Source organism: Crinia signifera, chromosome 9, assembly GCF_055691185.1.
Source record: "Crinia signifera chromosome 9, ASM5569118v1, whole genome shotgun sequence".
Lineage (NCBI taxonomy): Eukaryota > Metazoa > Chordata > Amphibia > Anura > Myobatrachidae > Crinia > Crinia signifera.
This window is the reverse complement of record NC_139225.1, coordinates 163,449,247-163,462,800: the sequence shown is the minus strand read 5'-3', so window position 1 is coordinate 163,462,800 and position 13,554 is coordinate 163,449,247. Positions and strand designations below refer to the sequence as shown.

Below are 13,554 nucleotides of genomic sequence, written 5' to 3'. Positions count from 1 at the left end.
CACGTACAGGTGAGAACATACAGGTAAGTATCACATGTACAGGTGAGAACATACAGGTAAGTGTCACATGTACAGGTGAGAACATACAGCCAAGCGTCACACGTACAGGTGAGAATATACAGGTAAGTGTCACACGTACAGGTGAGAACATACAGGTAAGTGTCACACGTACAGGTGAAAATATACAGGTAAGTGTCACACGTACAGGTGAGAACATACAGGTAAGTGTCACACGTACAGGTGAGAACATACAGGTAAGTGTCACATGTACAGGTGAGAACATACAGGTAAGTGTCACATGTACAGGTGAGAACATACAGCCAAGCGTCACACGTACAGGTGAGAACATACAGCCAAGCGTCACACGTACAGGTGAGAACATACAGGTAAGTGTCACACGTACAGGTGAGCACATACAGCCGTGTCACACGTACAGGTGAGCACATACAGCCGTGTCACACGTACAGGTGAGCACATACAGCCGTGTCACACGTACAGGTGAGCACATACAGCCGTGTCACATGTACAGGTGAGCACATACAGCCGTGTCACACGTACAGGTGAGCACATACAGCCGTGTCACACGTACAGGTGAGCACATACAGCCGTGTCACACGTACAGGTGAGCACATACAGCCGTGTCACACGTACAGGTGAGCACATACAGCCGTGTCACACGTACAGGTGAGCACATACAGCCGTGTCACACGTACAGGTGAGCACATACAGCCGTGTCACACGTACAGGTGAGCACATACAGCCAAGTGTCACACATACAGGTGAGCACATACAGGTAAGTGTCACATATACAGGTGATCACATACAGGTAAGTGTCACATATACAGGTGATCACATACAGACAAGTATCACAGGTACAGGGGAGCACAAACAGGTAAGTGTCACAGGTACAGGTGAGCACATAAAGCCATGTGTCACACATACAGGTGAGCACATACAGGTAAGTGTCACACATACAGGTGAGCACATACAGCCAAGTGTCACACATACAGGTGAGCACATACAGCCAAGTGTCACACGTACAGGTGAGCACATACAGGTAAGTGTCACACGTACAGGTGAGCACATACAGCCAAGTGTCACAGGTTCAGGTGAGAAAACACAGCCAAGTGTCACACGTACAGGTGAGCACAAACAGGTAAGTGTCACACATACAGCTGAGCACATACAGGTAAGTGTCACACGTACAGGTGAGAACATACAGGTAAGTGTCACACGTACAGGTGAGAACATACAGGTAAGTGTCACACGTACAGGTGAGAACATACAGGTAAGTGTCGCACGTACAGGTGAGAACATACAGCCGTGTCACACGTACAGGTGAGCACATACAGCCGTGTCACACGTACAGATGAGCACATACAGCCGTGTCACACGTACAGGTGAGCACATACAGGTAAGTGTCACACGTACAGGTGAGCACATACAGCCAAGTGTCACAGGTTCAGGTGAGAAAACACAGCCAAGTGTCACACGTACAGGTGAGCACAAACAGGTAAGTGTCACACATACAGCTGAGCACATACAGGTAAGTGTCACACGTACAGGTGAGAACATACAGGTTAATGTCACACGTACAGGTGAGAACATACAGCCGTGTCACACGTACAGGTGAGCACATACAGCCGTGTCACACGTACAGGTGAGCACATACAGCCAAGTGTCACACGTACAGGTGAGCACATACAGCCAAGTGTCACACGTACAGGTGAGCACATACAGCCAAGTGTCACACGTACAGGTGAGCACATACAGCCAAGTGTCACACGTACAGGTGAGCACATACAGCCAACTGTCACACGTACAGGTGAGCACATACAGCCAAGTGTCACACCCACAGGTGAGCACATACAGCCAAATGTCACACATACAGGTGAGCACATACAGCCAAGTGTCACACATACAGGTGAGCACATACAGACAAGTGTCACACGCACAGGTGAGCACATACAGCCGTGTCACACGTACAGGTGAGCACATACAGCCGTGTCACACGTACAGGGGAGCACAAACAGGTAAGTGTCACAGGTACAGGGGAGCACAAACAGGTAAGTGTCACACGTACAGGTGAGCACATACAGACAAGTGTCACAGGTGCAGGGGAGCACAAACAGGTAAGTGTCACAGGTACAGGGGAGCACAAACAGGTAAGTGTCACACGTACAGGTGAGCACATACAGCCAAGTGTCACACGTACAGGTGAGCACATACAGCCAAGTGTCACACGTACAGGTGAGCACATACAGCCAAGTGTCACACGTACAGGTGAGCACATACAGCCAAGTGTCACACGTACAGGTGAGCACATACAGCCAAGTGTCACACGTACAGGTGAGCACGTACAGCCAAGTGTCACACGTACAGGTGAGCACATACAGCCAAGTGTCACACGTACAGGTGAGCACATACAGCCAAGTGTCACACGTACAGGTGGGCACATACAGCCATGTGTCACACGTACAGGTGGGCACATACAGCCATGTGTCACACGTACAGGTGAGCACATACAGCCATGTGTCACACGTACAGGTGAGCACATACATCCAAGAGTCACACGTACAGGTGAGCACATACAGCCATGTGTCACACGTACAGGTGGGCACATACAGCCAAGTGTCACACGTATAGGTGAGCACATACAGCCAAGTGTCACACGTATAGGTGAGCACATACAGCCAATTGTCACATGTACAGGTGAGCACATACAGGTAAGTGTCACACGTACAGGTGATCACATACAGGTAAGTGTCACATATACAGTTGATCATATACAGGTAAGTGTCACATATACAAGTGATCATATACAGGTGAGCACATACAGGTCAGTGTCACATAGACAAGTGATCATATACAGGTGAGCACATACAGGTGAGCACATACAGGTGAGCACATACAGGTACATGTCACATTTACAGGTGATCACATACAGGTACATGTCACATATACATGTGATCACATACAGGTAGGCGTCACATATACAGGTGAGCACATACAGCAAAGTGTCACATGTACAGGTGATCATATACAGGTAAGTGTCCCATATACAGGTGAGCACATACAGGTAAGCGTCACATATACAGGTGAGCACATACAGCCAAGTGTCACATGTACAGGTGATCATATACAGGTAAGTGTCCCATATACAGGTGAGCACATACAGCCAAGTGTCACATGTACAGGTGAGCACATACAGCCAAGTGTCACATGTATAGGTGATCATATACAGGTAAGTGTCCCATATACAGGTAAGTGTCACATTGGTGACCTCCCTTCTTAACAAAGACAAGCTACCTCCTGATTCTTACATACTTGTTTATAAGCTATTTTAGATATTTTTAGACGTATCTATCTCTTTATTTTTTTTATTTATTATTTTTTAATTTATGTGTATTTACATGGTTTTTATGTCCAAATAAATGTATTTTGTTAAATTTGAACTCATAATCTGACACCCTTTATATAAGGGAATGTACATATACACATGTATTACTGGTTGTTTGATTGGGCAATGTTGTGTAAAACGTGACTAAGGTGTACAGTAGTACATTAGTGGTGGCTAGCCCAATTAATGTTCTAATGCTCTGATTGGCTCAGTGTGAACCAGTGAATTGGCTCAGTTTACACCTGTGAATCTTATAACACTATGATTGGTCTACTCCAGCTCATTTCACACTTCTGACGAATGAAATTGTAATCCTGTACAGTGAAAAGTTGATTACTGCCAGTGAAAACTTCAAAACGTCCATATGCTGTTTCTCATGCTGTTACCTATACTCTTCTGTACCCCCAGTGTGCAGGTATGTCCTACGCACTGACCTTTGACACAAGATCAATGTTGAACCTCCGTCCTTCCCTGACAATGTCAGAATAGGTGATGGCTCTGTGGCAGGCTGCGGCAGGGCTTGTCTCCGCCCCTGTGGCCGGTACGCTGCCATCACTTCCTGCGGACTCTTTCTGGTCACTGCTAGCAGTGTTCTCTGTCTCCTGAGTCTCCTGGGTCTCTGCCGGCACATCTGGCTGGTCAGCGGATGGAGTCTCCAGAGGGGCATCTTCCTTGGTGGCATCTGGCACTGTGGATTCTGTGGTCAAACGTTCTAGATTCACTCCGAGTGCCCCAACTTCCTCCACATCTCCGGAGTCCCCGTTTCTGTAAACGAAATAACAGTTAAACCAATACCGGGGTCTCTGATCCCCTAATTCACGTCTCATACCCCGGAGTAGAGTCTGGAGGCTAACCGAATGCTGAAGAGGAACATTTTAGCATCCAGTTCCTGTACTTTTAATAGTACTGAAAAATAAAGCCCTCATTTATTACAGTGCATGCTGTCACTTGTGGTTCTGCAATGCCAGCATGCCTTGAGACCCACTTTAACTGGGCATGACAGGGCTAGCTGGGACATACAATGTTTATTCTTATTGTCTGGTCTCTTTCCGTCCCATGCGCCCCACTTGGAACCACGAAGGCTCTCTACATAGTCATGCTGGTACGTGTAGTTCCACAAGTGGACAGTTGGCGGCTTCAGCTGCATTCTCTGGTCCCTGACACCTGCTGCTAAATGTGTCCAGAGTAAAATGACTTCTCTGCCTAATCCATCTGCCCTCAGAAACTCAATTACACCTCTGATTTGCAGGAAGAAGAGGAGACTAATCACGGTGATGAATCACACCGGGAGAGGATCCTCTCTCTAAGAAAAGACGACAATATTTCTTCTCAATTCACTTCTATATTACAAAGATGAAAAAGTGAGGCAAGGGCCATTAATATTCATTTCTACTACAGGATACAATTATTTAAGAGGAAAAAAAAAAGTATTTTATGGGAAAATAAACCGTAAAACCTAATTAAGCTGATGGAGTCTCTGGGTGGTAACATCTGCTGCCACTGCTATGTACATAAAAGGACTGATCTTACGGGAGAGATAAGAGGAGCTGGGGATCCACATGTGTGACACTCCCCCCCTAATACACTTGGGGTTGCTACTACTGAGAGACAGCAGCGGCAGCCCCAGTCCCAGAGGGACAGGCGGCTGTAATCGGAATCAGGCAGGTTGGGCGTTAGTGAAGGAAGAATATTCATGACAATCAAAAAGGTTTCATAGCTGCCGTTTTACTCACTGCTGTTCTGTTGGTACAAATCAGTTCGGGCGAGGAAAGGAAATGAGACCCAATTTTTTGTTATAGTCTAAAGGTCTGTAAGGGGACCCCAAAATTCTGTAATGGAGGTGATATGCAGTACACAGTACACTGGTCTCCACATCATTCAGATAGTGAAGTGGTGGCTAAGACCAGGATTCTGGGGTGCAATATTCAGTTAGTTGTTCTGTTTCACCCTATTCCATATGTACTGTAAGTTTATATACACTCTGTACAGCGCAGCGGACACTTTGTGACACCCCATAAAGTAATAATAATTATGGTTTGTCCTCTATAGTAAGCAGTGAGGCTTCAGGATGTCCCTCTGAGCTCTATCAGCTCTGTGTAATCTAAAGACCTTCCTCTCTGTCCTTTGTCATCAAATGACAAGGTAATATTTTTTACTCTCCATAGGCGATAATATCACCTGCCCCCTTTGCCTCACAGTAAAACAGCAAAAAGGCTGACATGCACTGTGTCAGCATTGACAAAAGATTTGATGTCTTCTTGCTATACAAAAAATCTCATCCTTGAGATTTGGAAAATTCTGAATGTAGATGGGGGGTATAGCACGATGGGCGCCTCCTTTGTAATGGACTTTTAGAAAGTATGGAAGAGGAAAAATGAAAAGAAAAGAAGAAAAAGAGAAAAAGGGGCAAAAGAGGGAAAAAAGAAGAGAAAAGAAAGATGAATAAAAAAATCCCATTTTTTATTCATCTTTCTTTTCTCTTCTTTTTTCCCTCTTTTCTTTTCTTTTTTTTCCCTCTTCCATAGTTTCTAAAAGTCCATTACAAAGGAAGCACCCATCGTGCTATACCCCCCATCCACATTCGGCATTGACAAAAGGTCAATCCTAAGACCCATAGTTAAAGGGGGGGGGGGGGGGGGGGAGTTAAATACCAAGAAGTCCAAGTCGCACTAAATGTGCACAATTTTGGACTTCTACCTCTTTTGCTGGATTGCTGTTTTTTATTTCTGTCTTGCTTCATTTTCCATTTTCCAAATGTACAGCGACCAAGCCGACCCAAAAATGCAGGCAGGAGCAATATTAATCGTTTAATGATACCCTATGTTATTGGTGTAATTCCCACCTATGGCCCGTGAGACGTGTGTGTTCCTAATATACAGCAGCGGATGCTCAGCCGCATTATACAGACAGAGACAGACCTCAGAGACAGGGAGACACAATCTCCATGTCCTGATCGCAATCTCCGCAGCGGCATTATCCAGAGCAGAGCAGACACACGGAGCCCCTAGGAGATTTCCATCCCGCTCACTCATCTGGCAAATCCTAACAGAGTAAGAGTTACAGAACCGGTCCCGACCAGGGCCCACGCCTCTACACCCCTTCCCGCAGCGCCCAACCATCGCCATATTCACTGGGACGGACAAAATCAGGGTAAATGCAGGGAAGGTGCTTTGTTTGGTTTTTATTTAGGTTAATGCTGTGGGGTTAATGAGGGTTTCTGTGTGATAACATGCTTGCTGCACGACTTTGTGCTGAACGCGCTCGGAACACGCTGCCGATTTGCTTTCTGCCTCGTTGAGCGATGACTTTTCGTGTGTAATAGCCGGTGATGTGCAACAGAAAATCGACCTTATAAATGGGAGTCTCTGGGATTATTCTGCTCCTTAGTCGGTTTCCTTATGCGTACTGTACTAGGAAAATAAAGTGCTTTCTACAGAGGGAGGCGTCCTGCTGTAATAATGATGGCGGTGCAGAAATTACTTCATATATACAAAACACTGTCAAATAAATGAATGTAAATGTAGCACACGTCATGAATAAGCTTCACAGTTAGCAAAGTATGATTTCAGCAACTAAGTTTGTAATGCACTGTTAAAATGACGAAACTTCCGTGAGTCGGGCGTAAGATTGTGTGTGTGTCTATATTATCTGACACGGCATTCCTCACTTGTACACTAAACACCCCGTGGCACCATAGTTGCAGGACCTGCAGTGCTACATCTTTAGATGCAAGTGAGGTACAAAATAATTGTCCTCCCTAAATGTAAATTAGTTTATGAAAAACACAGTTCTGTGCACGCTGACATATTTCCCAAAAAGTCCAGCACACATTCTGACTTCCTCGTTTTTCCCATAAACTGCTCTGCAGAAATGTTTTACATATTGCAGATATAACTAGAGAATGCTATCAAGCCTTCCATTCAACACAGAACCCCCCCCCCCCCCCCCCCCCCCGCTGTGAAAGAGAACAGTATACACAGTCCTTAGGTTGACAAACTAAAGGTCGACATGCATTGGTCGACCACTGACGGTCAACATGGGTTAAGTCGGCCCCTGAAATGGGATGACATGCTTAATGTCAACATGGGTTAGGTCAACACCTGAAATTGGTCAACATGCTTTACCGTCGACACAAGCATTAGGTCAACCTATTTCAGGTGTCAACCGAATCCATGTCGACCTTCAGTGATGCACCCAATGACACATACCCCAGAGAACAAGGTGACGGCCTCCGACCGGCACACTCAGACATGAAGTGTCCAGTGGTTTTGGTGGAAAGAGATTTAAAAGTGTCACATTCTATTTTGGGTTTGAATGGTGTGGATGAAGGGGTTAAATCTGTCCCATGTATACAGGAAGGGGCCCCCAATTAGATAAGATGGGACAATGGCGGTTTCGCTGTTGATCTTACGCATAGGTCCAGTTATATATATATATATATATATATATATATGTATATGTTACGGAATGTTACTCTGTGCCAGCGTCCTGTACCACAATGTATTCCCATCCATCGTCTATGTACATAGCTACGTATGGGCTCCAGGCACCACAGCGCAGCCCTCCGCAGGCCTTCCCCCTATTCCGCCACCAGTTGCTGGGATGACACATTACACAATGTGGGAGATTGATTGTTTACATAAAAAAACAAAATCGGCATTTGCTTGGGAAGTGCCGACGCGTTCTCCGGTACTACCTGCTCCGCCTGCTTTATGTGGAGCGGTCATAATATTTATGAGCAAATTTCTTCAAGGACTCTCCAGCCACAAAGCTGCGGAAGAATATTACCGAGAATAAACAACAGCTGTTACTATTTCCCCTTCTTTCAATGCACCAATAAATACAGGCACTTTGTAATTTGAATTTTGCTTGACGGCGTCGGTTGTCAGATGTGCGCGCAGGGCCCGTGCCAGGTGAGAGTCGCCACGTCTGGTGGGAGCGAGGGTGCCATTTCTGTACGCGACCAGAGATTGACAGCCTCTGCTATATATATATATATATATATATATATATATATATATATATATATATATATATATATATATATATATATATATATATAGTATATCAGAAGTCACTGAAGAGTAAAGTGATCATATGAAAGCATTGGGGGGGGGGGGGGGGTGATTGCCAATAATTACCGTATTTTTCTCACCATAAGAAGCACTTTTTCTCCCCAAAAAAGTGGGGGGGAAAGTGTGTGCGTCTTATGGAGCGAACAGTGCAAAAAAAAAACATGCAAAAACCTCCTGTATGCTGCTGCACTGGTGGCATCTCAGGAGCTGCAGCAGAGCCCGCTCCTCCCCTCCCCCCTGGTACTTGTATGCCCGCTCCCCGCTCCCTTGGTACTTGTATGCCCGCTGCCCGCTCCCCCCTCCCCTGGTACTTGTCAGCAGCTCACAATGGTCCTGGCAGCGGGGATCATGCAGTGTGCTGTGGGGTCCGTTCGACTAATGGGATATCATCGTCGGGGTCCCTGCAGCAACGCTACTAGTTACCAGGGACTCCCATTCGCTGAACGGACCCCACAGCACATTGCATGATCCCCGTTGCCCGGACCGCTGTAAGCTGCTGACAAGTACCAGGGGAGGGGGGAGCGGGCATACAAGTTTCGTCAAGTACCAGGGGAGGGGGGGGAGCGGGCATACAAGTACCAGGGCAGGGGGGGGAGCCTGCATACAAGTACCAGGGGAGGGGGGGAGCGGGCATACAAGTACCAGGGGAGAGCGGGCATACAAGTACCAGGTGAGGTGGGGGGGGGGAGCGGGCATACAAGTACCAGGGGAGGGGGAGGGGGGGGGGGGAGAGCGGGCTTTACACTATTTGGTTCCGAATATTTTTTTCCTGTTTTCCTCCTCTAAAACTAGGTGCGTCTTATGGAGTGAAAAATACAAAATATATAAAATAAATATATACCGAAAAAGCCAAAGCTCATTTCATTGTAAGCGTCCTTTTATCAAAGCGCAAGGACACCCGAACGTCCTCTATTCCAGCGGATAATGTGTATACTGTGTACGTGTTTGCTGGGTGTTCCGAACGGGTTGTTCTATAGCCGGTGGCTTATTAGGCTGCAAACTGCCACTTATCAGTATACCACGCACTGACATTGCTCGGGAAAGGAGTAACAGGCAGAGATAAAGGGTCACTGATTCAAAATAACCTCAAACATTGGCCCTGATTCATGTTCACTCTGCGCGGAGTGAATTCGGCCCCGTTCTGATGTATGGGGGTCTGCGCATATCTGCACATGACCCCGGCTACAAACAGACTTTCGTTGTGGGGAGGGAGGCCGGGGGCGGTGACGGCGCTGGACCACGCCCAGCTTTTTATGGAGGTCCCCATGAAAACGTTGGATGTTGCCATGGGTACGTGGACGGGCCGAAGCCTGCCAGGGGGAGTGGGCGACTGACGTAACAGGACCGCCAACACCAGGGACCATCAAAAGATTTCTCCTGCTAGCAGAGACTTTGGGAGAAATTTACTAAAGGAAATTTGTAAAAAAATAGGTGTATTTGTATCCAGAAATACACTCATTTTTGACATTTACTATCCCGAAAATACGGCAATTCGTATTCGTATTGATGTGCTATAAATACGAATACGAATTGCCGTATTTTCAGGATAGTAAATGTCAAAAATAAGTGTATTTCTGGATAAAAATACACCTATTTTTTACAAATTTACTTTAGTAAATGTCCCCCTTTATCTCTCTCCAACCTTTAATACATCTCCCCCCTAGTCACCATGTGAAAGTGTCCCTGTATGTAGGGGAAATAGTACCCAGACCATGACCTATACAAGGCAGAAGAGCCAAGTGTCGCAGAGAGACAATATCCTATTATATACAAGGCTAAATACTCCTCGCCTCGTCATTGTGACTAGTAATAATAATCAGGATGTATGACCCCTACCACAAACACAAAAGGAAAACGTAACAACAGGAGCTTCCCAAATCTAATGTAAAGATGTGTGAAGCAGGGGTAGCAGTCAGCTGAAACCACTGAAGCAGCAATGCAAAGTATCCTGGCTGTGTATTACCAGCAATAAAGACCAGTGTGTGCTGTCACAGAAAGTGGAATCCATCAGCCGCAACACAGATAAAACACATCAATCAATCAATAGCTCTAGTACAGTTAGAAGGATCAATATTGTGTATTAGACGCGTTTCGTGGTGTGACTGGAAACTTCATCAGATGCACAATATCTGCAATGTCTGGAATCTTCCAGGTCACTGGTACTATGCACAGAGCTATTTCCACAGGAATTGTACTGAGCAAATGATACAGTAACACATTTCTCGTATAGAAACATTAGTAACACAACACTAATTATACACAGACGTTCTCCAAATGCCCCAAACACGGTGCTTGGACATCAGCAATGTGACACTCAGACAGGGAAATCTGTGTTATATCCAGATATACAGAGTGATATAAAGGAGACTTACCTGGAATAAGAGAATATTTCGATGTTCTGGATGCTCGTGTCCTTCTGGTTCACGGGAATCTGTTCTTCGTTCTCTGAAGCGTGTTCTGTACTGGTGAGGTGCTCCTCAGTGCCACTTTCCCTTTGCTGGCGGGGTATAAAACGGAGGAACACAGAATAAGAGAGGCATTTCCTGCACACATATATACACAGTACATACACATAGGATTGGTACGCACATATACACAGTACATACACATAGGAGTGGTACACAGTACATACACATAGGAGTGTTACACACATATACACAGTACATACACATAGGAGTGGTACACACATATACACATAGGAGTGGTACACACATATACACAGTACATACACATAGGAGTGGTACGCACATATACACAGTACATACACATAGGAGTGGTACACAGTACATACACATAGGAGTGTTACACACATATACACAGTACATACACATAGGAGTGGTACACACATATACACATAGGAGTGGTACACACACATATACACAGTACATACACATAGGAGTGGTACGCACATATACACAGTACATACACATAGGAGTGGTACACAGTACATACACATAGGAGTGGTACACAGTACATACACATAGGAGTGTTACACACATATACACAGTACATACACATAGGAGTGGTACACAGTACATACACATAGGAGTGTTACACACATATACACAGTACATACACATAGGAGTGGTACGCACATATACACATAGGAGTGGTACACACACATATACACAGTACATACACATAGGAGTGGTACGCACATATACACAGTACATACACATAGGAGTGGTACACACATATACACAGTACATACACATAGGAGTGGTACACAGTACATACACATAGGAGTGGTACACACATATACACAGTACATACACATAGGAGTGGTACACACATATACACAGTATATACACATAGGAGTGGTACACACATATACACAGTACATACACATAGGAGTGGTACACACATATACACAGTACATACACATAGGAGTGGTACACACATATACACAGTACATACACAAAGGAGTGGTACACAAATAAGATCCCTGCAATATCACGTCTTGTTAATATATACACTAGGTGATTCATTGCGCCCTACGGGCGCTCTTCACACCGTCGTAAGGGGCTGCGCCCCCTTAATTTGTGAACGTTTGTATTGTGTGAAATATGGTTAGAATTGTATGTAAGATGCCTGTATTGCAACTTGAGTTATAGGTGAAATGTGTTAAATAGAGAGCATATGATTTGGAAGGGGGTTTGTATTGTTTTGTTTAATTAAAAAAGCGGTTACAGAGTAAGATGTACATTGATAGTGTGGAGGGTACAGTGACATTTGTGGGTGTGGGGGGGCTGTGTGTGGCCTTTAAGAAATTTAAGCAGACGCAGAAGAATGAGGACAAAGAGGTGTATCTTGTTAGACAGAAGGAGGCTAAAAAGGTAATCAGATGTGCAAAAGCACAGGCTGAAGAGAAAATGGCCCAGGCAGTGGGTAAAGGGGGGAAAACTTTTTTTTAGGTATATAATTGAAAGGAGAAAAACAAAAAGTGGAATAATTAGACTGAAGACAGAGAGTGGAAGTTTTCTTGAGGGGGACAATGTAATAGCAGATAATATTAATAATTATTTCTGCTCAGTATTCACTGCTGAAAGAGAGGGGAAGGGGCCACAGTTAAGTTGCAAGTATAGTCAGAAAACTGAGGGAGAGACAAGTACATTTACAGAGGAGAAAGTCCTCACAGAACTCTCAAAACTGAAAGTGGATAAATCAATGGGGCCAGATGGGATACATCCAAGGATACTAAAAGAGCTTAAAGGGGAGCTGGTAAAACCAATAACAGAATTATTCAACCAGTCACTAGCTACTGGAGTAATCCCAGAGGACTGGAAAACAGCGAATGTAGTCCCACTGCACAAAAGTGGAAGCAAGGAAGAGGTAAGCAACTATCGACCAGTGAGCCTTACATCAGTAGTAGGGAAATTGATGGAAACACTCTTAAAACAAAGAGTTGTAGAATATCTCAAAACCAGCAATTTACAGGATTCAAAACAGCATGGGTTTACTGGGGGAAGATCATGTCAAACAAATCTTATTGACTTTTTTGACTGGGTGACTAAAGTAATGGGCCCCACACACAGCACAATATTCAGGCATTTTCTGAGCGATTTTAACAAATCGCTCAGAAAATGCCTGAAAATGCATGTAAATCGCTGTGTATATAGCACACACAGCGATTTACATGCGCGCCCCTGCCGTTCTGAATCTGCACAAGATTCAGAACGGACCTGTCTGTCAATTCAGAGCAGTCGCTGAGATGCTCCTGCTCATCTCCCGCATGTGTGGCGCGGGGATGAGCAGGGCCATCTGAGCGACCGTCACTGAAGACGCTGCCAACAAGAAGCCCCGCTGTCACTCACCGCCGACTGAAGCCGCTGCCGCCCGGAAGCATTCCTGCGTCAGTCCGACTCCAAGTAAGTATTGGCTTCTCTCACAGCTCCCTGCAACGCACCCCCGGGCACCCAGCACACAGCAGTGTCATATATTACTCCTGCTATAGGCTGTCCTACTACTTCCGCTGGCGCTGCCGCAGCACTAATGACAGGACAGGCACCCCTGCTGCCGAGGTGATTACAGGGTCCACTGTCACTGACATTAATGTAGGGAGTCGGGACCCGCGGCAGC

At 45.5% G+C, this 13,554-nt stretch overlaps 1 protein-coding gene across 1 annotated transcript in view; it reads right to left on the bottom strand.

Moving 5' to 3' along the window:
• CHM (CHM Rab escort protein) overlaps positions 1-13,554 on the bottom strand; it is a 76,603-nt gene that overhangs the window by 46,995 nt on the left and 16,054 nt on the right. The window contains exons 4-5 of the mRNA XM_083160351.1: positions 10,848-10,972; positions 3,835-4,165 (exon numbers count right to left, since the gene is read on the bottom strand). Of these exons, the coding sequence (XP_083016477.1) occupies positions 3,835-4,165; positions 10,848-10,972 (456 nt within the window). The remainder of the gene's footprint in view (positions 1-3,834; positions 4,166-10,847; positions 10,973-13,554) is intronic.